Raw genomic sequence first — 21,492 nt, 5'->3', positions numbered from 1 at the left:
AGGACAGAGGAGAGAAACTAGAAATTCCATTGTACAGTGGTACCTCGGGTTACATACGCTTCAGGTTACATACGCTTCAGGTTACAGACTCCGCTAACCCAGAAATAGTGCTTCAGGTTAAGAACTTTGCTTCAGGATGAGAACAGAAATTGTGCTCCAGTAGCGCGGCAGCAGCAGGGGGCCCCATTAGCTAAAGTGGTGCTTCAGATTAAGAGCAGTTTCAGGTTAAGTACGGACTTCCGGAACGAATTAAGTACTTAACCCGAGGTACCACTGTACTAGTGGATTTCTGTTGTACAACTGGGCAGTCATTAGTTAGTTGCCAATTAGTTAATAAAGCGTGAAGGATACTTTGTTTTGATGATACATGAGTATCTCATAGCTAGCATTGGAACATGTTTTCTTTCATATAGTTGCTGATCTGCAGTATTTATAAGAATTTGCATTAAAAATAATGTTTTTTAATTTAAAAAATGCTTTCTGATTCTTAGAGTTGCATGAAGGTTTTAAAAACTGTGAATTAATTAACCAATCAAACATTGTGACTTTACTAAATAGAGATTCCCAGCGCACACAGAATTTTAACCCAGGCACCATAAACTTGTGCAAAATGAAAACGTCTCAGAGCAGGTTCACAAAATACTTTTTTCATACAGTGCCTCCATCTGCGTGGAGAAAAGTATCATGTGAACTAGCGGTATGTGGATATGTGTTAGAGATATTTCTGTGATTGTAGAGCAGGGTTCTCCATTGTAGCAAGACATACTTGAATATAGTTTGTGTAGCAAAAAAAAGGTGGAAGGAATTGACCATTTGAAATAGCAGGGGTGCCCAAACTTTTTTCATAGAGGGCCAGATTTTATGATCTGAACATTCATTGTTGACCAAAGTTGTTGAGCTTTTTTTAGGGTTAAAGCTTTTTTAGCTTTTTTCTAGGATTTTACCCCAGGACCCAGGACATATACTGCCACAGGAGCTAAATTAAATTGACCGGCAGGCCCCCAAAATGGACTTTGGACATGCCTGGCCTCTAGGAAGGGAGTTAGGAAGCTTCATGAAACTGAAACAGTTACCTGAGGATGCTTTTCTACACTGCCTCTGATGTTGGAACTTAGTGCATGGAGGACCTTTACAAGAGGGACTACAGTGGAGTATATGGTAATGTAGAATTGCTATTAAAATGGCACTTTGATAATAAATGAGTATAGCATCTTATAGAGATATGATCTGAACTGCAATTCTGGTGACCTACCTTTGAATCTATTTTCCTGCATTTAGGATGTCACCAACATTCCTGGTGGACTTCTGTTCTTCTGTCCTGTGGTTTCTTTTTAATAATTAATTACAGAGCATTCTATTTCAATTATATACACTCCATTCCAAAATCCATTTGTCTCAAAGCAACTGGGTTCAAGCCAATTCATACCCATTTTGTTCAAGGGGGAACAGCTTTGGTTTAATTCCAAGTATTTAAGCGGAACTGGGATGTGGATCAGGCTGATAGTCTTTCCAGTGGGGAATGTTTTCTTTTGTTACACTGTCAAATGATTCCTTTTACTTACAAATTCTGCTTACTTTAGTTTACCTTGTAAACTGCTTTACTTATAAATCCAGAATAAAAATAAACAAGTCTATTATTAATATCTCACAGTTAGCATAGTTCATACTAAAGCTGGTGTTCTGCATTGTGGCAGAATTCACACTATACAGTTTAAATATTGAAACAAAATAAGATGTAATTGTAATCCTGTTTCCATTTAAGTAGTGGGTTTTACAATGAATTTCAAATGGGAAAAGGGCTGTTCCCATAGCTCCTACCCAAGAGGATGCAGTCTGTTAAAGTTTACAATTGGAAGAAGTGGAAAAGATTCAAAAACGATCAGAAACCAAGACATAGTAATGCCTAGAGAGCAAAAATCAGCTCTGTTGCAGCCTCATTTATGTATTTCAGTAGCCATCTCTTCAAGGGATTGATTTGATTTGAAGGAGAGCCTCTGGTGCAGAGGTGGCAGAGTAAATACCTGAAGACTAATGTTCTCTGTTCAGACAATCAATATCAACCCCATGACTATACTCCAGGCTACCTTCTAGTTTAAAACATTTTTTAAAAAAATTCTGACAATTTAATTGCCCTTCCCAAGCACACATTAAATTGCTTGGGAAAAAGGACTGTAGGATATTTTTCAAAGGCCAGGTTGCCAGGATGGGGGAGGACATCCAAAATGGTTATTTGTAAATGTCGGCCTGGAAAAGCAACTGCTCAAACTTTATTTTTGCATTTTGTAACTCAGTGAAACTAGTCTCTGGAAGAATCTGTTTTAAACTTGGTGTGCCTTGTAGAAATCAGCACCATGCACTGAAAAAGAGAGAGAATTATCTGTAACATTCCACAACCTTAACCCTTTTGAAAACTCTTAACAGATCAGTTCTTGATAAAAAGGTATACAGTTCAGGTGGAAGAATAGGATTTTCTGTAATATTAAAAAAAAATAGTGAAATTGCAAGATTTGTTAATATTGAGCTACTCGGTGAAACTTGACAACAAAACTGCAGTAAATTGTATTGGCCACTCCGTTCCCTTCCCTTTAACACTTAGGGTTCCTGATTGTTTTCAGGGTGATATAAGACTTGTTGCATGAAATATAAAAATAGCCTTGTGACTATCTCATTTCCCTGCTGATACATGTGTTCATGTGTGTATTGAGACAAAAGCTAATGGTTAGTGTTTTAAGGAACAGGAGCTGAACTGGAGCCTTGTTCCTCATGGGTTCTAAACAGTTTCATCTTGTTCCATACATAGTTACCTCAGGGGTGGGGAACCATATCAGATCTGCAGACCAATAAATATTTCCTCCATCCATCTCAGGTCGAGTTTAACAGGTGGGTGGAGCTGCTCACCTTTCAATCACCTGATATAACAGTGACATAGGTAGATTCATAAACAGAAGAACTCAAGACTACAACACTTTATTGTAGGCCCCAACTGTATTTACTAATAACATGCTCAACTCAATTCTCTGAATGCTGCAACTTGTGTATCCAAAATGGACCCACCTGTGCACAAGAGGGAGGCATCAGCAGGCTCAAAAGATGTGCAGAAGGACAAAAAAGTTCTGGAGCTGGGGAAACCCCAATGACAGCTCAATAAGGATTGAGCAGTGGACACAGAATTGTCGGGAGTGGGTGACAGGAGCAGGTCAGCAATAACTCACCCAGCTTCAGTGAAGTTAACTCTTTATTCAAAGAAACAAAACAGCTCAGGCCTAGTGAGTACAGCAGTTCTTCCCAGTAGATATTTCCCCACTGAGGCAGTTGCAAGGACTGAAGGTCCATGCCTTCCCACAGCTCCCTAAGTCTCCTCCTTCCCCAGGTCCTTCCCATGCAATCTGAGACTCTGACACCTTTGTTTGCTTTTGTTCCACCCTCTTGATACCTCTTCTGGTTCTGGGAGACCAGCAGGGAGGGGAACTGGTTGCAGGAGGGGGAGACCTCCTGGCTTCTTCAGCAGCCTGCCTCATCTCTGCCTCTTGGCTCCCATCCTCTCCAACCTCTGCTTCTACCACTAAACCCCGTTACCTCATTTGCTTCTGACACCCTCCTCCTCCTCCCAGTTTGCTCCCTCTTCTCCCTCTGACTAATCATAATCATCCCACCTCCAATCCCCTGGCTCTGAGCCTTCATTCCTTAAGGGTTCTCCAACTGATGCCTCCCATTGCTCCTCTGCATCCAGCCAGTCCATGACAAGAATGCTGATTATATTGGGGGAGAAACTCAGAAAACCCAGTTATCCGATATAGGCTGTGAGCCTTTGAAGCAGAACTCCAACACTTTTACATTATCTAAAGCATTTCCATTCCATTTCCCCTTCTACCTACTTTTCAGGGTTTTCCTTACCCTTTTCAACACTCAGTCTTTGGGCATGAATATGTTAAGTCCTCATTTGGGAGGATTGTTCCCTTTATTATTATTATTTTTAAAAAGATTTTTACTTCTGCAAAATTCAGGGTTATTCTGCATCTGCTGATACCATCATCTTTTTTGCATGGGTGACATTTTGGCTCTATAAAAATGCTTGTTCAAAGACTTGAGGTTGGTATTAGACAAGTGGGGCCCCCACAAAAAACTGTTTCAACATATTCCAACGTGTTTCCTGTGCTTGCAAGTGCTGATAAAAATAAGAGTTGGCTCACAGATGAAAACATTTAAAAACGTTTTAAAATGCAACTCCTTTGCAAGTAAACTGACGGATTGTTTCCCTTTACTATGCAATAAGCGCTTCATTGGGTCTGGAAGCAGGAATGAGCAGACTATTTCAGTAGCCTCACTTCTGATTTTATATGAGCAACTCTTTCTTCCATCCCTAGGGGACATTTCAAAACAGCTTTGGTTCCCCTGCAAACAATGGCTTTTTCTACATATCAATCTAGGTGTCTCTGATCTTCAACTCCAGCCATTATATTCTATTCTCCCCTTCCACCTGTTTGTCACTGTTTTTTCAGTTGGCCATGCCACATTATTATGGGGCAAGGTTGTTCTCCACCGTATATATTTTCCCCTACCTTTTTTGTTTGCGTATTTTGCAAACGTCAGGATTATAACACTGTCTGCTGGTACCTCATGTGTATTGTACTTTGGACTAAATAAACATGAGTGCCGGAAGACTCAAATTGGTATTGGTATATAAATGATGAAGACTGATGGAGAAAGAAAATAGAGATTGATAAGGAATAATCAGAACAGAAAATGAGTTGCAGAAAAGACGAACCTGTTGACGGGTGAGGAAGGATTTTGCTGATGTAGTAGTTTTTGTGGAAGGTTTGAAGGAACAGCAGGAAGAAGCGTAATGAAAATAAGCACGTCTTATTTATTTATTTTTCAGTATTTATACTTTTCAGTATTTATATAATTTTCAAATGCTTTAGAAAACTATTTAAACAAAGCATATAATACAATAACTAAGACCAATTCTTTTGTAAAAAAAATGAAGAGGAAAAATTGAATTTACAGGCAACTCCCGATTTGTACAGGGGTTCTGTTCCAGGACATTGCATGCTTTCATGAAATAATGTGCAATTGCAACACCCCATTCTACCTCTGCCCTGCCCCAACCTTTAATGACATATTTTATTATGTTTCTGGTATTCTGATATTTTTTGGTTCGGCACTGTGCGTGTGTGTGAAATCGCACACGTATCGGTTCACACCTAAAATGGAGGTTGCCTGTATTTCAGATCAGTGATAAAAAGGAATATCATCCTAGCAGTGCTTGCTGTAAACTCTGATTAGCTGGTTGGGTCTTATAGCAAGCCCATTTGGGGCAGGAATCAGCTACACTGCAGAGTTGCTTTTTGGGAAGTCTGTAGCCAGGGCTCGCTGCCACTGCTGAGCAGATGATGGGCACCAATAGCAAGCCTTGCTTGCCAAGAATGCACCTGCGTGTCCACCAGCCCCACACCAGATGTCATCTATGGCATCAGGTGTCGGGCAGGTGGATGTGGTTTGAGGAAGATTGCCTTGTAGGCCAAATCATATCCTATACTGGACCTAATGTGGCATTCAAGTTGCTCACTCCCTGGTATAAAGTATAAGGGGGGAAAACCCCTCTCTTATAATCACAAATGTTTCGTTAACTGTGAGAAATTTAAGCTTTCATCACAGCCTGGTTCAGAAACAAGCTTTGTTCAGCACCTCAGTAAACAGGACTCCATCCTGTCATTTTAACTCTACTTCCCATACAAGCACCAGATGTCAGTCATGTGCTCATCTGTCACTACTTTTCTATCTTAAATGCCAGAATTAATTTCCACAATTATGTCAGCAGGTGAAAGCACTGTCATTCAGAGGGTGTTTTGACCTATAAATTACTCAGTTCTCACTCGACTGTCTTGGGCTAAGTTCTGAAGAATTCTGCCTTGGAAATACATTGGTACAATTGCTTCAGGTCTATTGTTTCCCCCAGATATCTATCAACTATTGCATATGACAATCTACTATATGATACTCCAGAAAACTTTCAGCCTGTCAGATCACCAGACAGGTTGTTGGCAAACAATATTGTTGTGTAGTAGGGTGCTGGGTACCATGCTATATATGTAGCATGTCCCTATGCATGTCATTGTAGTCTGAGGTCTTGATCATACTAAGGCTTGCATATTCAAGTCTGCAGGACTATAACCTGCCCCCCCTTCTCCCCACAGAGAACTAACTAGGGACTTGGCTTGTTGCTATCTCAAATGGCAAAAATTATGGCTTGGATCCCAAGTATCTGCTTCGCTCACTTTGGACGATGGGCATGGCTTGAAACAGCCCTGTCCCTCTGTATCTCCTCCACATCATATCCCATACCATTATAACAGGTTCTTCGGCTGCCGCAAGCAAGTTTGGGGGCTGCAGATGGAGTCAGCAAATTCCTGTTTCATGCACATGAAATCCACTGCATTGACCAAACTATAGGATCTAATCCAATGTCTTGTAAAACTTTATTTTGGGAGATTTCTATTCCAAATTACATAGAAGCTGTTTTGTTAAATAATGCTTTTTATACTTTGCTTGGCTAGAAAGGTTGCCTTGCTCCCATACTTCAGCATCTCTTCATGAGAGTGAGAATCATGCATGTATTTATAACACTGCATCTATGAACAGAGTGTGGGTGCAACAATAAAATACATCTGGGCAAATAATTACAGTGGTACCTTGGGTTACATACATTTCAGGTTACATATGCTTCAGGTTACAGACTCTGCTAACCCAGAAATATTACCTCGGGTTAATAACTTTGCTTCAGGATGAGAACAGAAATCGTCCAGCAGCGGCGTGGCGGCAGCAGGAGGCCCCATTATCTAAAGTGGTGCTTTAGGTTAAGAACAGTTTCAGGTTAAGAACAGACCTCCAGAACAAATTAAGTTCTTAACCCGAGGTACCACTGTATATAGTTGTGTTTAGACACGCATACTACTTGTATATATATAATATTTATTATACTGGGGGCCCTGTTGCTCATTTTGTGGTGTGTGCCATCCATTTGTATGGCATAAATTTTAAACCCATATCTAGAACCAGAACTAAATTTTATGCACTCCGCAGGGTTGTTTTCTTTTACATCTTAGGTTAGTTTGAAGAACAGCTCCATGTACATGAACCATGTTTGAAATGAACAATACTTCTTTAAAAGAATGCTTATGGTGGTATGATTGGTGCTTGGTGTTCAAAGAAAGAGTGCAATAGCAAAATATGCAACATGCCAGATGGGATGCCTGTTAGCTCTTGCCATGAGTTGAGACTTTTGCTTCACCCAGCTATAAATGAGAACTTTAGCAGTAACAGTGTGAATTCCAAAATACTTACACAGTCTGCTAGAGTTACTTACCCACAGCAAGCCTATAGACATGGGAAAATTGTGAACCCTTGCATATGCGTTTCCAGTGTATTTTACATCCTATAATAGTATCCTAGTAAATTGACTACATAGGAGTATCCTCTGTTATATTATTGGGAAATTCTGGCAAAAGAAAGCTAGAGAAAATTATTAACACCTGTAGAAATTTTACCAGAAACATTCCTGTAATTGACCCATTTTGACTTTCAAACTGAATTTTAAATAAATGAAATAGATACCAGTAATTTTAAATGAGAACATTAGTGTAATTAAGACAGAAAGATCACCAAAGTACAGAATAAAGTGAAACTCTCAAACATCTGCATGTAAGTGCTGATTTTAAAAGTGCATTGTGTACCAAGCTACAGACACATGTTGTCAGAATTTATAAACATGTTCATTATCTGTTTTGTTTTATTTTAGCTTATCCTAGTAGTCATCTTATTTTAATTAAAAATAAAATTCTTCTTCGGAAAGCTATTAGACCACTGAGAATTGAATGTTAGTGCATATGTTGTGTATTAGAATACTGTAGGTAATTTTACTGCTGCTAACTTAAAATCCTCAAGGGGGAGTTAATTACAGGAAAACCTTTCTAAATATCAGCTGCATATTTTCCATGACAAGAGGTTTTTCAACTCTCATTGAATAATTCCAGAACCAGAGTTTTGTTTAGTTATATCTACTGGTACATTTGAACGAAGAAAAAGAAAGTGTGTGTGTGTAAAATTCTCTTCCCCTTTGACCAGTAGTGTAAACAAACATTTACAAATAAATTTTAAAAGCTGTTTGTTTGTAGGAAAATGTGTGAGGTGAAAAATGGCCTTTTATTGCAGATTAAACTTCTGTCTTTTAAAAACTGAATTCTTAGGTACCCAAATGGTTGGTTTGCCTATTGTGCTAATGTAAAGTTTTACTTGAAATTTATGTTCACATGTTTACAGAGACAATTAAGCTTTATGTATGGCCACTAGGGATTGCTTTCCTCTGTAAATGTTTGCAGATTAAAGGTTTTTTAAAAATAAGCCCCTGGAACCTCAAGCCATGTATGGCAATAATCAAAAAGTAATGAGCAACGTGTTGAAACTGGCTAGCCGGGATGTGTTTGGCATGATTCCAAAAGGAGACATAGTCCAATATGTTGCTTTTAAGGCTACCCAAAATTATGCACAAGTTTGCAGCTCTTTTGAGTAATAGAAATCTGAATACATTTCCTATGTTCTCCAGCTGCAACATGGAGAGTAATAGTGAGATAAGTAGTGAATTGCTGCCTCCTATCTGTTTCTTCTTGTCAGTTTAAAATAAGAAGAAAATGCATTTAAACATAGAAAGACAGCATAGTTTGGAACAGAATAGGAGTGTGTGTGGTGTTCTCCTGAAACTCAAGATGCATTTTGTCCAAATAAATAAACACACAGTGGGTTTATGCATTTTAAAAGAGTTGGTATTGATAGTTATCGTTGCATTCCTGCCATGTACCCTTGATTAGAATGTGTTACATTAAAAATATTCTGGTTTTGGTTGGAGAGTCTGAGATTATGCTGGATTCTGTGTTGTTGGGATGAGAGAGTACAAGCTTGCTGTAAATTCAGCCCAGTCTGTCAAGCGTTTGCACAGAAGTAAGACCCTGGTTCAGTTGGGCTTTCTTTCCTGGTAAGTGTGATCAGATTGCAGCCTTGTACGTATAGTCCAACGTAAATGGCACTGGCTAGAAGATGGTTGCTTTCCAATTAGCGTAATTAAGCGTCCATAGGATTGCAGCCTTGGTAACCTAAGCACTCTCCACTAGCTTGAGCCCCTGTAGTGTTTAAAAATTCACAGATCTCTTAACGCTGATAACCTTTCCGTTCACCTCCCGCATCCTTTGAAGGTGCAAGCTTCTGTGTAAGTCTAGAGTGACTTCCTGTGCTGGAGGGGTGGCGTTGGCGCTCCCTCTATACAGAAGGGGATGCTGTGTGTGTATGTAGTAAAGCTACCCTCCTCCTCCCCTCCTGCCAGAGCGCGCATAGCCAAATCTATTCGTTTGTACTCCAGGGAGTGCGTGTGCGTCTAGAGGACTCGTCCCTTTATTGGTGCGAGGGAAAGTCCCCGTCGATGCTGAAGCGCCTGGTAGCCTCTCTGTACATATCATTCGCTTGCGCTCTCTAAAAGGCTGGAGTCCTCCTGCGCGCTGCCTCGCCCGCAAGTGTCAGTGAATTCAGTGGTGCTGAGTAAACAGGCAGAGGGGCTCTGGCTCTCTCCATGTCGCCGTCTGAGCATTTCAAATCATGTGGCAGTCTGGCATTTATCGTTCTGCACAGGATTGTTGACGATCTTTTTCTTCTTTTTTCTTTTTGAAAAAAAAACCACGCAAACCGGTAGCGCATATTGGAGAGGGACCACTGGAGCCCCCCCCCCGGCGCCTGTTAAAAATAAAATAAATAAAAGAGCTCAGCTTCTGCAGCCCGGAGCTGATTTCGTAAAATTATCGACGGTTCCTGCTGCCTTAAGACTTTGAGCCCTTTTTTATATATATAAAGTGAGATAAAAACAGCTACTCTGATTTTGTTGTTGTTGTGCAGACATGGGGGGAGGGAAAGAACTATGAATCCCCTTTCCTGATTTGAAAAAGTTGGCCTGACTCTGTGTAACACCGAGACACGAAAGGTGCGGCCGAGGTTGTTGCTCGAAGTAGCTTTTATCGGACGAAGTTTCCGTAGAAAATGCGCGCTAGACAAAAGAAGGGAAAGTCTGTTCAGCTTTGGGGTAGAGTTATATGGAATTTGGAAATGCTGGTTCAGTTCTACCGTGGTGTGGGTCTTTTCTCCCGCTTGCCCTTCACTCCCCCCCCCAAAAAAGAGAAACATTCAGGGCAAACAGTGCCGCCCTGCTGAAATATTGCCTTGCTTCTTCTCTCCGTGATGCAGGTGCACCTTTTCGAAGCTTCAAAGAGGACAGGCTAAAAGGGGGCTTAGTGTGGATTTGCTGGATCCTGCTCGCTGTCGAAGAGCGAAGCGAGCGAGGGAAGGTCCTAGGACGACGTCCTAACGCGATCAGCTTCCCTCGGAGTAGAGCTGGGAGACGTAATCTGGTTCCCCAGCCTTGAGCCACGTAGCTCTCCTACCTTTCCAAGCATAGGCGCAAACGCCCAGGGGCCGAGGTCCATTCGCGCCCCCTCAATAAAAAATTTGAGGGGGCCTCCTCTCAAAAAAAGGTTGATGGTCTGTTCAAATGCTGTACATGCGCCGCGACTTGTGATCACTTATAAGGGCTACCCCCTCCCCATTTTTTATACAAGTTGGCACCCCTGTTTCCAAGTTTATTGCGCAGAAAAGAACTTTCCAAAATTCCTTAAAGGAAGCTTCGCCAACCGTGCACGCCCCCCCCCAAAGCTGCCCTATGCGATTTCCCCTTAACGGCGCCGTCCTCTCATACTGAGTCCGAAGGCAGACCTGTGAGCAGTGGGGGTTACTCCCGGGTAAATGAGGCACAGGATCGCCCCTGTGTCGCAGGCATGCTGTAGCCCCCGCACGTCCGAAGGGGCTTCCCTCGGGCCGGTGCGCGAAGGACGCTACTGGCTTGCCCTTTGTAGCAGCCCCTCCACGGCTGGTGGCAGCGGGTTGTTTGTGGCTCGGGGCCGCCTTGGGAGTCCGGCTGCATTTTGCCCGTGGCTGCCCAGCCAGAGAGCAGCGAGGGACGTCCCTTGAGGACGTGGCCGGCCGGCTAGCCTAGAGGGTGCGGCCGGGGCTGCAGTGCGGCCGGAGCCCCCGTCGGGCAAAGCCATCACGTTCTCAGGCTTCGAGAGCAGTAAGGCGAAGGAGCCCCTTCCAGGAGCTGGCAGCCGGCGGAGTCCACAGCTCCTTGGCCGGCCCGAGAAGCGAGCGAGGCAGCTGTGGGAATCTTTATTAAGTCCTCAGATGGGAGAATCGGTGTGAGTTTGGAGTGATGTGGAAGGCGTTGCTGTGTCTGGGTTCCACCAGGTCTGAATTGGCTCCCCCTGAATAAAGAATATTCCTAGCCATAGAGCAGTTAAACCAAAGTGGTTGGGGCAAAAAAGAAATAATTTTAAAAATTCGACAACCCCACCAAGTGCTTCCTTCCTTCCTGAGTTAATCAGAGGTGCTGGATTCCCTCGCTTGCTTTGCTGGTTTATGGATCGCACCCCCTCCCCACATAAAGATGCTCGATCACATTTTACAACTGGGGGGCATGCATGCCCCCCCCGAAGCAGGTCCACTGACTCCGACGGGGCTTGCTGCCAGGTATAGACTTGCAGTCTTGGTTTCTTGAGACGCACCCAACTAGTTCGTTCCCTTTTCCTAAAATCTCCGATTTTGATTTAATTTATAGAGGTATAAGTTTGCTATCAGGGTGAGTTGTGGTTTATTATTATTATTTTGGGTAGGGATATTTGCTGTTGTAGTAGTAAAAAAATTAAAAATACTGGAAGGGGGATGCTTGTTTCAAATATCACGTAAGTAGGGCTAAAAGCTCTCAGTCCTGGCTGTGTTAATCGGTTTACAAGTAGCTCTGCCGGCTCACTCGCTTCCCAAGCAGCGTGGGTTAGAGGCGGCTGGCTGGCGGATTTATTCCCAGCTGAGCCCCTCTTTGCTTGAGTCTCCGGCATGTGTGCAATAAGCAAGGTTATTCCTCGCCCCCCTCCCCGACCTTCCTTCCCCGTAACTGTTGCCTCTCCGAGTTGATGGACAGCCGCGTTTCTCTTTCATTTCAGCTCCAGATGAAGATGTACTTGTTAAAGGAAAGCAGTCCATCAAGAGTCAGGCTTTAGGAAATCAGAACTCTGAGAGCGAAATTCTCCTGGAAGGCGACGATGATACCTTGTCATCCATCGAAGAGAAGGAACTGGAGAACTTAACTGGTAACTTCAGCTGTCTATTACCTGCTCCTTCCGACTTGGTTCCCCCTCCCCTTACTCCTTTACCTCCTCCTTGGCAACATCTTCTCTGCAAGGGGGGGAAGACATGGGACAGATAGCTCTTTCCCATAACTGTATTAATGAAGATAAATTTCTGAATAGGGGAAATGACCTTTATATTGCCACTTAAATTATTAATTTTAACCGGGATATATATATATATATATATATATATATATATATATATATATGGTCAGGCCAGATCCTATACAAAAGTAGATTATGCTAGCTTCCCCCCTCCCACCTCATTGACACTAGTGTTATGGCGCATTGGAACAAGAAGGCAATCTGAACAAGTAAATCATAAAGCGTATTTATATATTTGTTCAAAAGCAAAACACCTCTGCATCAAAGGCAATCATTCCGTAATTCTTTTAAGCTAATTGTTCTGCCAGCCTCCTTTGTGTAAGTCTAAACCTTCATTTACTCCTTTTTTTAAAAAAACTGAGAAACAGGTTATTCTTACCATAATAGATTGGCTTGGTTGCAAACTGAACAAAACAACGTTTTTCTGCTTTAGAGGTTTATAGCCAAGCCCCCTATGCACTGGACTGGAATTGCAATCTGGGGGTGAATAGTGTAGAATTTTGGGTCTAGGTAAATATCACTTGGTCCGCTCCCAAAACAAGAATATCCCTTGTGTTTAAATTCTGTTTTGCTGGAAGAAGTGGAAATGGGGGCTTATTCATTTTTATTAATGCGCAAAAATCTAAAAATCTCTGTTTCAGTTCATTGCCTATTGCATCATCTGTTGGGTGCCTTATAATAAAAACTAAACATGAAAATATAGTCTGCTGTCAAAGCACTGCACCAATCAGTAAAACAGCAACATAATTTAATAGAGAAGCTCTCCATGAACCTGTTCTTCAACACCCCTGCAAGAGCATCCATTCCATGTCCTCCTCTTCTCCACCCCCTTCTACATTTGTTGCTTCTGCTAATACATTCATACTGTAATAGAGGTGAAAGGGGAGTTTAATTATATAATCTTGACAATGGCAATAGGATTAAGAAGTAATCCTTGCTAATAAAGTAGTGTGGGTTACGAATGAAGTTGAAATTGTCAGGGGTTTTCAGCGGGACCTGAGCTGCCCTGGCTTCTGCAGCTGTCTGCTTGCCCTGTAATTGAATGTCTGAAAGTGATTGAAAAAATGTTATTTCTTCCCTGGATTACATGCTAATGTACAGAGGGCAAAGGGAGACAGCAAAAGAACACATAGCTGCTTATTTCATCCATTTGTGGGAATGAGCTTTGGGAAATCATGGAGGTAGTGCAGCTCTCGGATGCCCATCTGCAAACACAATGTATTTGTACGCTGGGAATAGAGGGCAAAGCTGCTCTGATCTCAGCAGAGCATCTCCTCTATTGTGCTACTGGCACACATTGAGATTGATGCAAGATTAAAGACCATCACACCTCCTAACAATTGACAGAAATGACAATTCATCTGAATTTTTTTGGCAGTTATTCACCCATTGATTACCTAAGCGTGTGCACCTCATTTATACACACTTTATTAATGCAAAAGGGAATGTGTCACACATGCAGTTTACAGTATTTTTAAACAAAGGCCTACAGCTGACAAATATGCCCTTCCGTGGTCTCTGTGTTCCCTGCTTTTTAATGAGTTGGATGACAAATATAACCCACTTTTCTGCTTTATATAATGGCCTGCATATTGTTAGATCTGTACCCAGCCTATTGTTTTGAGTAGTACACTGATCTGCCTCTGTGATAAACCCTGTGGAGATGTGATTATTCCAATAAAAATTCATTCAGTTGGAAACCAACGCTCCAGCTGTTTATTCCCACAGTCCCTAAGCTGCACTAACACTGTGTGTGGATTCCTTGAAAAATATTTAAAAGGCAAGCTGAAACCACTTCTCAAATGCTATACGTCTCAGTCTCTAGCTATGGGTAGCATTTAACTTCTGAACAATAGATCCCTGCCATGCATGAAAATAAAAACCCATGTACAGAACTCATAAGCAACTTTCTAAATAAGCTAATCATCAGGAAATCTGGGTCAAATTGGTTTGCCACTCCCCCCAAATCTACACACACATATGTGAAACTAATATTTCCCATCCAACCTTCCTTTTTATGCAATTTGCATTATTGTTTAGAACATGAGGTATTCGGTTCTGAAATATTTCTAAATTTCTGGAAGAAGGAAGCTCGGTGATCTAATAGCCACCTAGATGGCATACATAATTGTTTGCATTGTTTGCAGCTGTAGTTGTTCAAATGTCTGGCAGTCCCAAGTGCAGCAAATGCATTGCATGTGTACTTGCGGGGGACTGGGGACTTATAAGAATTTAATTTCTAAATCCAGTCCTTTTTGTGGAGGGTGTCATTGGATTAAAGCGAGCTAATAAAAAGAAGAACATACACTTATATCTGTGCAACATTTTGTGCTTGTTGCGGAGACCACTGTTAACAAGTTGCTGGACTGTGGTTTTTGTTTCTTTCCCTTTGGTAGGTCCTGTTAGTCTGTCTACGCCAGCTCAGCTTGTGGCCCCTTGTGCAGTAGTGAAGGGCACACTTTCCATCACCGCCTCTGAACTGTATTTTGAGGTAGATGAAGAAGAGCCGAGTTTTAAGAAAATTGACCCCAAGGTAAGAGATCATTGACCCCTCTTGTACTAACCCTTGTGACAAATTACAAGAAGCCTTTAATTTTTCACCCAGTACTTTCTAAATCCACTGGACACAAGTTTTCTCATATTTGTGAGTTTGTCATTTGCGGAGTTTTTGTGCTGGTGGCACTCATGTAAGTATGAAAAACAATTCACCCCAGTTCCAGCGCTAATTACTTCATAGGGCAGAAGCCTCCTGGGAAATGCTTTGAATAAAACTGCATTAGAGCAAGAGGATGTGTGAAAGTTTAGTGGTGTTATCTATTGAAGCCTTTGTTTTACCTCAACTTTTTATGGTGCTCACTGATTTCTTGCATTTGCTTTGTATTACTTTGTAGCATGCTGAAGAGTTTGCACATGCTTATTCAGAGAACATAATTGCCACTTGATACTATATATTTTAATAATATATTTTGTGTTGTGCTTCAGTTTCCCAACTCAATGCTTTGTTCAGATTATAATGATCTTTAAATGCAAGGGTAATAAAAGTCATTCCTCCCATCCCCATAAAACTGTTTTTGCTCACAGTGTTAATGACTACTATAAGAATTTCACTTAGGTAGTTTTCATAATACTAAAATGTCTTTACTTGAGTGTGCCTTTTCCTCCTAAAATGTGTTATGGTAGATAAATGTCTCCCAAATTTCACCAAAGCAATTGCTAAAATACAGTGCTTTCTTCAGGGGGGAAAAAGACAAAATTGTATAATGTATTTCTATTAGTGGGTACTTTTTTGTTGTATCTCTGTTCAATTTTATTTTTTTGAATACATCTTTCTGAAAAGGTTACTGGACAGTGGGGACTTGAACTAGACCTTTCTTAATGTTGCAGTTGTTTTTTAAAACTTTTATTTTACTTATAAGAGTAGCAAATTAAAACTATGAAGTTTTCTTTGAAGTACATAAACTTTCAAGTATTAGGGTGAAAGTAAAAGGTTTAGAATTGAGAAGTAGCTGCCATTTGTTTGCATGTTATTTTGGTGCTGCTTGATATTAAAATCGAAAAAGCAGTTATCAATGATGACATACTGTAAAATACTAACGCAGCCTATTTCTTAGAACTCATTACAATAAAGGAAGCTACAGTATATATTAATCAAATGTGGCTGTTCAGCCCTTGTGCATCATTCAAGGAGTAATGTAGGGTGAGATCCCTCTGCTATCTTCCCCCTCCCCTTTGAAGGATACAACTATTCCTTTTCCATCTTAAAAACTAAAATGAACAGGCAGCTTAAACTGACTGTACTTTTTAACTTTGCGGTAGAGATAGGGATCATCTAAAAGTATCCAGGTTTATTAATTTAATCTTTTCCTTTGGTGAAAACTCTCGAAGCTTACTGGTGTTTTGGTTATGAAGTCATGCAACAAGGCGACATCATTCTCTTACAAGCGCTGGCGTTTCCCCATGTTTCCCTTTCTCTTCTCCCCCACCCCTTTCCCAGAAGATATGGGTAACTAGAGCTTGAGTAACAACATCTCCCCTTTGAATACCAATCCTGACGTTTGCTCAGATGCCTATTTAATGGGCCTTCCTCAGTTTGATAAATTCGGCTTCTCTGTGTGTTTTTCTAAACTCCTGGGAAAGAAAACATTATGACAGGAGTTTTGAAATAAAACCTGAACTGGATGCTGCATTGATGCTGATAACATCAAAGTTTATATTCCTACTACAAGGCTGTTTTTAACAAGCAAGCTGTAGTACTTTGAGCTCAGACTTGCTCTTGGAGTGAGGCAGGGGAGCGCCTCAATTTATTTGGAGCCATATTTAAATAATTTGTCTCAGAAAAAAAAAAAGATTTTGAATATGAAGCCACATTGCACTAGGAAAAAACAAAACAAAACAGAGCTGTTGTGCAAGTAGATGTATTTATATAAAGGTAGAAAATATGTTTAGTTTTCTAATGGTATGAGATGATTTGTGAAATATGGTAGGACTCTACCTCTTCAGTTATAGGTTTGTCTGTGTGTGGGCACCTACTTCAAATACGTCCTCAATAAATTTAAAAACACACTTTTTTGGGGGGGAGAATTCATTCAAATAATAAAAAAGGTTTTCTGGAATAATGAAATACCCATAATGCTGGGGCTCCTGTTCACTGCACACAGCTCCATTGAAGTAAATGCTACTTACTGCCAAGTAAACATATTTTAGAATAGAGTTTCACATTTAGAGAAAACATGTTGGAAAATGTCCTAGCGGTCTAAATAGTTTTTGTGTGTGTGTTTGTGAAAATCTAAACTTTGTTTGTATAAAGCCTGAAGCCATAATGTGGAAGTATTTAAATAAATAAAAAAGGGGAACAAATTCACTAGAACAATTGGAAATTCCTTTTCTCAAATGCAAATCATTTTAATATGGAAATGCATGGTCCTGGGGATGCTAGCATAACATAAAACCCCCCTGTTAAGGTCTAGTTCCCTTTTGTATTTTGCTCTATGTCCTTTCTTCCTGAGCAGGGTCTACATAAAAGCCAGAGGAAACCAAATGTTTGCAGCAAATAAATTGACTAGTTGTAGGGTATTAATAATTCAAGAGTAAATCTATATGGCCTTGAAATTCAAAGTCAAATTGGACTTGGGTACTTACTCAGCTTTAATAAATGAGAAGCCCACGTGCAAAGAGAAATTATCCTCTCCTTCACATAACGAATGTATACTCAATCTCATAGCCACTGTTAATGCATCCCCAAATATTACCAAATACATAAGTTGTTGTTTTTAAGTATAAATGCTTCTTTCCCCACCTGAATATTTACATATCTTCTGTAAGAGAAAACAGAGATGTTAAAAAGATATTTACTGGGGGGTTTCCCCCCAGAGATCTCCATTAACATGGTGTTATTTTGTTCCCTTCCATCCATAGATATTTATGTGAGAGAGATATCCCTTCTTTACTGAGAAGTGGAAATAACAGCCTACCCGTTGCCTGAATTTTAGAATAAACCCACACGAAGGCAATGTAAAGTTAAAACCATTTTGTTTATTATTTATTATTATTATTATTACTGTTTTGAACAAGTCAGCTTAGGGAAAGGGGGAGGATGCATGATCTGACTTGGCACTGAAATACATTTAGCATCAGTAAACTTTCCGTGTGTGTCTGGGGACTTTCTGTTCGGTTCTCTTCCCCCATCCCTTTCTTTCAAAAGAAAAAAAAAGTACATATAGTTAAATAATTCTGGTTTCTCCCCCTCCCCCACTTCGTGACAACATTCAGGCAGACGAACGAGAGAAAGAGAAAAGCGGGGGGAACGAATGACATACACTTAATATGGGGAGTGGAGAGGGAAGAGAAAAATGAAATGTACCTCGGGTTTCGTTTGGCTGTCCTAAAGTTCCGCCGCTGTTTTTTAAGTGTCTTTTTAATTTATTTATATATTTTTTTTAAAAAAAGGGGAGAGGGAGAGCGCCGGTGCCCGCTGCTAGGCTTGGAGTCCTTTTTGCGCTTTGGTGGGGAGTGGATGCCCGCTGCTCCCCGTTCCTCTTCTTGTTTTTAAATAAGAGTTTTGTCTTAAATTCGGGTTCTGCGCAGTCTTTGATTTCTGCCCCTCTTTCTCCCGGCCTTTTCCAACCCCCTCCCCCCCCCCGCTCCTCTATAGCTTGTCGAGGCTCTTGGGGTTGGTGAGGATCTCCCTGGCCAGGCGCCAGGTCTGCTTGGCGGCGCTCTCGAGGGCCGAGTGCGGCTTGCCTTGGAAGAGGTCGAGGTTGGGCAGGAAGTAGTGCGGGCAGCGCCGGCACTGCAGGCACGAGATGAGCTGCAGCAGGATGCCGTTGAGCCGGTCGCCCAGGCACGCCTCGTCCCAGTCGGTCTCCCGCGGGTGCTTCTCGCACTCGTAGAGCAGCAGCGTCTTCATGTGGTAGTTGTTGAGCGGCTGGCCGGGCAGCTCGAGGTGGCGGTCGCGCAGCGTCTTGAGCACCGACAGGCACTTGTTGCGGCAGCCGCCCAGCAGCAGGCGGTTCTCGGCCTCGCCGAACTGCAGCACCCAGGCGTCGCTCTCGGCCGAGCTCTGCTTGCCCGTCAGCGAGTAGCACTCCTTGGAGAGCAGGTTGAAGCCCTCCGCCTTCACCTCGGCCACGCGGTTGGGCCCCGGCCAGGGGATGTGCGGCAGCGGCCACTGCGCCGCGCTGCGCGGCCAGATGCCCGTGCACTTGAAGGCGGGCGTGATCTGCACCACGTAGCGCTCTCGGATGCGCAGCTTCACCTCGCTGGTGTCGGCGATCATCTTGACCACGTCGCGGTAGCTGCACTTGTCCACCGCCTGCGCCACCAGCGTCTGGAAGCGCGAGCGGATCTTGCGCGCCGACAGGTAGCCCGAGGCCGTGATGAACTCGACCCAGAGCGACATGCTGCGCTTGCGGCCGTCGCTCAGCTTGAGCACGGCGCAGCCGGGCAGCGAGCCGTCGTCGACGAAGTTGAAGACGCCCATCTGGTTGAGGTAGAGCACCACCTCGAACTCGGTGGGCGAGATGACCTCCAGGCCCTCGTAGCGCGCGTCGATCTCGCTCAGCGAGCTGATGAAGCGCGGCTCCTGCACCTCCACCTCCTTGAGCACGTCGGACACCACCTTGCACACCTCGCGGATGGTCTTGGCGATGGCCGCCTTACGCGCCTGGCAGCGCTCCGTGTAGTACTTGTTCAGCTGGTACACCAGCTTGGCCTGCGCCGCGATCATGTTGGGGCACACGTCCGGGCTGTACACCGGGCTCTCGCAGTACGTGGACGGATCCAACGCCGCCGCCGCGCGCGCCCGCGCACGCCAAGCCTGCTCCAGACGAGCACCGCAGCGCCAGTGGGCAGCACCGGGCAGCACCACCACCCCCGGCGGGCAGGCAGGCGGGTGGGGGGAGGAGGCGGCAGCAGCAGCAGCAGCAGCCCGCTTCCTCGGGCGGCAAAGTTTGGCGGCCGGCTCCTTTCCTTGTTCACATTGGAGCTGCGCGCAGCCGCCGGAGAGGGCTTCAGTCCTTCATGGGGAAACTTCTCTCGCACTCGCGCAACTTGGCTTCCAGCGGGAAAGAAGCGATCGGCGGCCAAGGAGAAAACGGCGGCGATGAGGGAGAGCTTGCGCCCGGTGCCCAGAAGCAGAAATCCGCTCTCTTTCTCCCTCTTTCTCCTCTCTTTCTCTCTGGCACCGGCGCTTCTGGCCGCCTCCTTCCTCTGACAGGGAGGCGGCGGCGATGATCGCTTCTTGGAGGCCTGGTCCGAAGAAGCCACCGGAGTGGAAACTTATTGCTGCCGGGCGCCCCTGCTTCTTATTTCTTTATTATTAAACACAAGCCAGTGAAAGCGCGTTGTGATCATTTCTTCCCTCGGTTCGATTTTGTTTACAGGCGAATCTCTCTTTGGAAACGTATCTTCTCTTGGAGCAGTGGCAAGGTTGGCGAGTTGAGCTTCTTTGCGCGCGCGCTGGTATGTGTGCGTGTGTGTGTGTGTGTGTAGTTTTCCGCTTTCCAGGATTTCGCCCCCCCCCCACTCCTCCTGTTTTCCGCTTCCTTCCCCCTCCCACCTTTGGAATTGGATGCAGCCGCTCTGGTTACTTTCCTGCGCCTCTCCCGGCCTGGACGTCTGGAGGTCTCTGGGTTTGCGGAGAGTGTTGTTTAGTTTATGAATGGTCCGAAGGTCCTTCCGAACGGAGGCGGAGCTCCGGAATCCTACAATCGCGGGCCGAGCTGTCAGAGGGCCAGCCAATCGCATGGCCGGGCGGTGTGCACGTTCTGCTGCTGGGCCCGCCACTACTGCGTATTGTATTGGGAGTGGGGCGGGGGAGAGAAGGGGAAGACGCTGGAGAGATGCTTGAGGCACATGCACAGATTGCGCGCACGCACACACATATGTGGCAAACAAACATGAAGCTCCCTTTCCCTGGAAAGCCAGGGAGGAAGAGCCATAGCCCCTATAAGAACGACTCCATGCAGCAATTTGGCGGGAATTAAATATTGCCACGAAACACACCACGGCAAGCGCTCTGGCAAAATCTTTGCGCGTTTTGCAGTGACGTTCAAGATCAAGGTGTACCTGCACGAACTGAAGCGCCGAGGGTGGTGCGTGCGGGTGTGTAAAATTCGCTTCCCCACACAGACTATCTCTAGTAACGTTGAAGTATTGGAGGGCAAGGGGGGGAGTAAAATAAAAAAGGGGGAATGTTCAGTACTTCTCTGCAAGCATAAATCTTCTGTAGCTGCTCCGCAGACCCAACATTAGTGAAAGTGAGACAGTTATTGGAACGGAATAGTACACCTTGTTTTACAACCCTAAATGAGGGTTCTACTTAAAAGTTATAAATCCTGCGCCATGCAGCTGGCCTGTTGTTGTGAGATCATATGTACCCGCTGTATAAAAGGTCTAATATTCCATTTACTTGCGCGGGGAGGCAGGAAGAAACTGTGCATTTTGGAGAGTTTCGGCATATACACAGTTCGGTGTTTACGAAAGTAACAGGAATCTTCCCTTCAGCCCCAGCGGATTTCGGCTGTTGAGATTTTGTGTGCACGCAATCGCGTATTTCTCTGTGTTAAGATAGACACCAGCCGCAGCTTAATCGTTTACATTTAATTGGTAATAATTG

The 21,492-nt window shown here is 43.5% G+C and overlaps 2 protein-coding genes across 2 annotated transcripts in view; one reads left to right on the top strand and one right to left on the bottom strand.

Moving 5' to 3' along the window:
• Positions 1–21,492, top strand: part of LRBA (LPS responsive beige-like anchor protein) — a 351,536-nt gene that overhangs the window by 183,309 nt on the left and 146,735 nt on the right. Inside the window, 2 exon segments of the mRNA XM_083520191.1 lie at positions 12,087–12,233; positions 14,774–14,910. Coding sequence (XP_083376317.1) covers positions 12,087–12,233; positions 14,774–14,910 — 284 coding nt within the window.
• On the bottom strand, positions 17,890–20,482 carry MAB21L2 (mab-21 like 2). Its single transcript, XM_083520128.1, has one exon. It carries the CDS (start codon positions 19,600–19,602, stop codon positions 18,523–18,525), a length of 1,080 nt encoding a protein of 359 aa, XP_083376254.1. The 5' UTR covers positions 19,603–20,482; the 3' UTR covers positions 17,890–18,522.

This window comes from Podarcis liolepis (assembly GCF_965112155.1).
Source record: "Podarcis liolepis genome assembly, chromosome: 9".
In the NCBI taxonomy this organism is placed as follows: domain Eukaryota; kingdom Metazoa; phylum Chordata; class Lepidosauria; order Squamata; family Lacertidae; genus Podarcis; species Podarcis liolepis.
The sequence above is the reverse complement of the archived record's forward strand: the minus strand, read 5'-3'. Positions and strand labels throughout refer to the sequence as shown.

Excerpts from the sequence above, each read along its gene's own strand:
- MAB21L2 (XM_083520128.1), bottom strand. The coding sequence starts at position 19,602 with ATGATCGCGGCGCAGGCCAAGCTGGTGTACCAGCTGAACAAGTACTAC.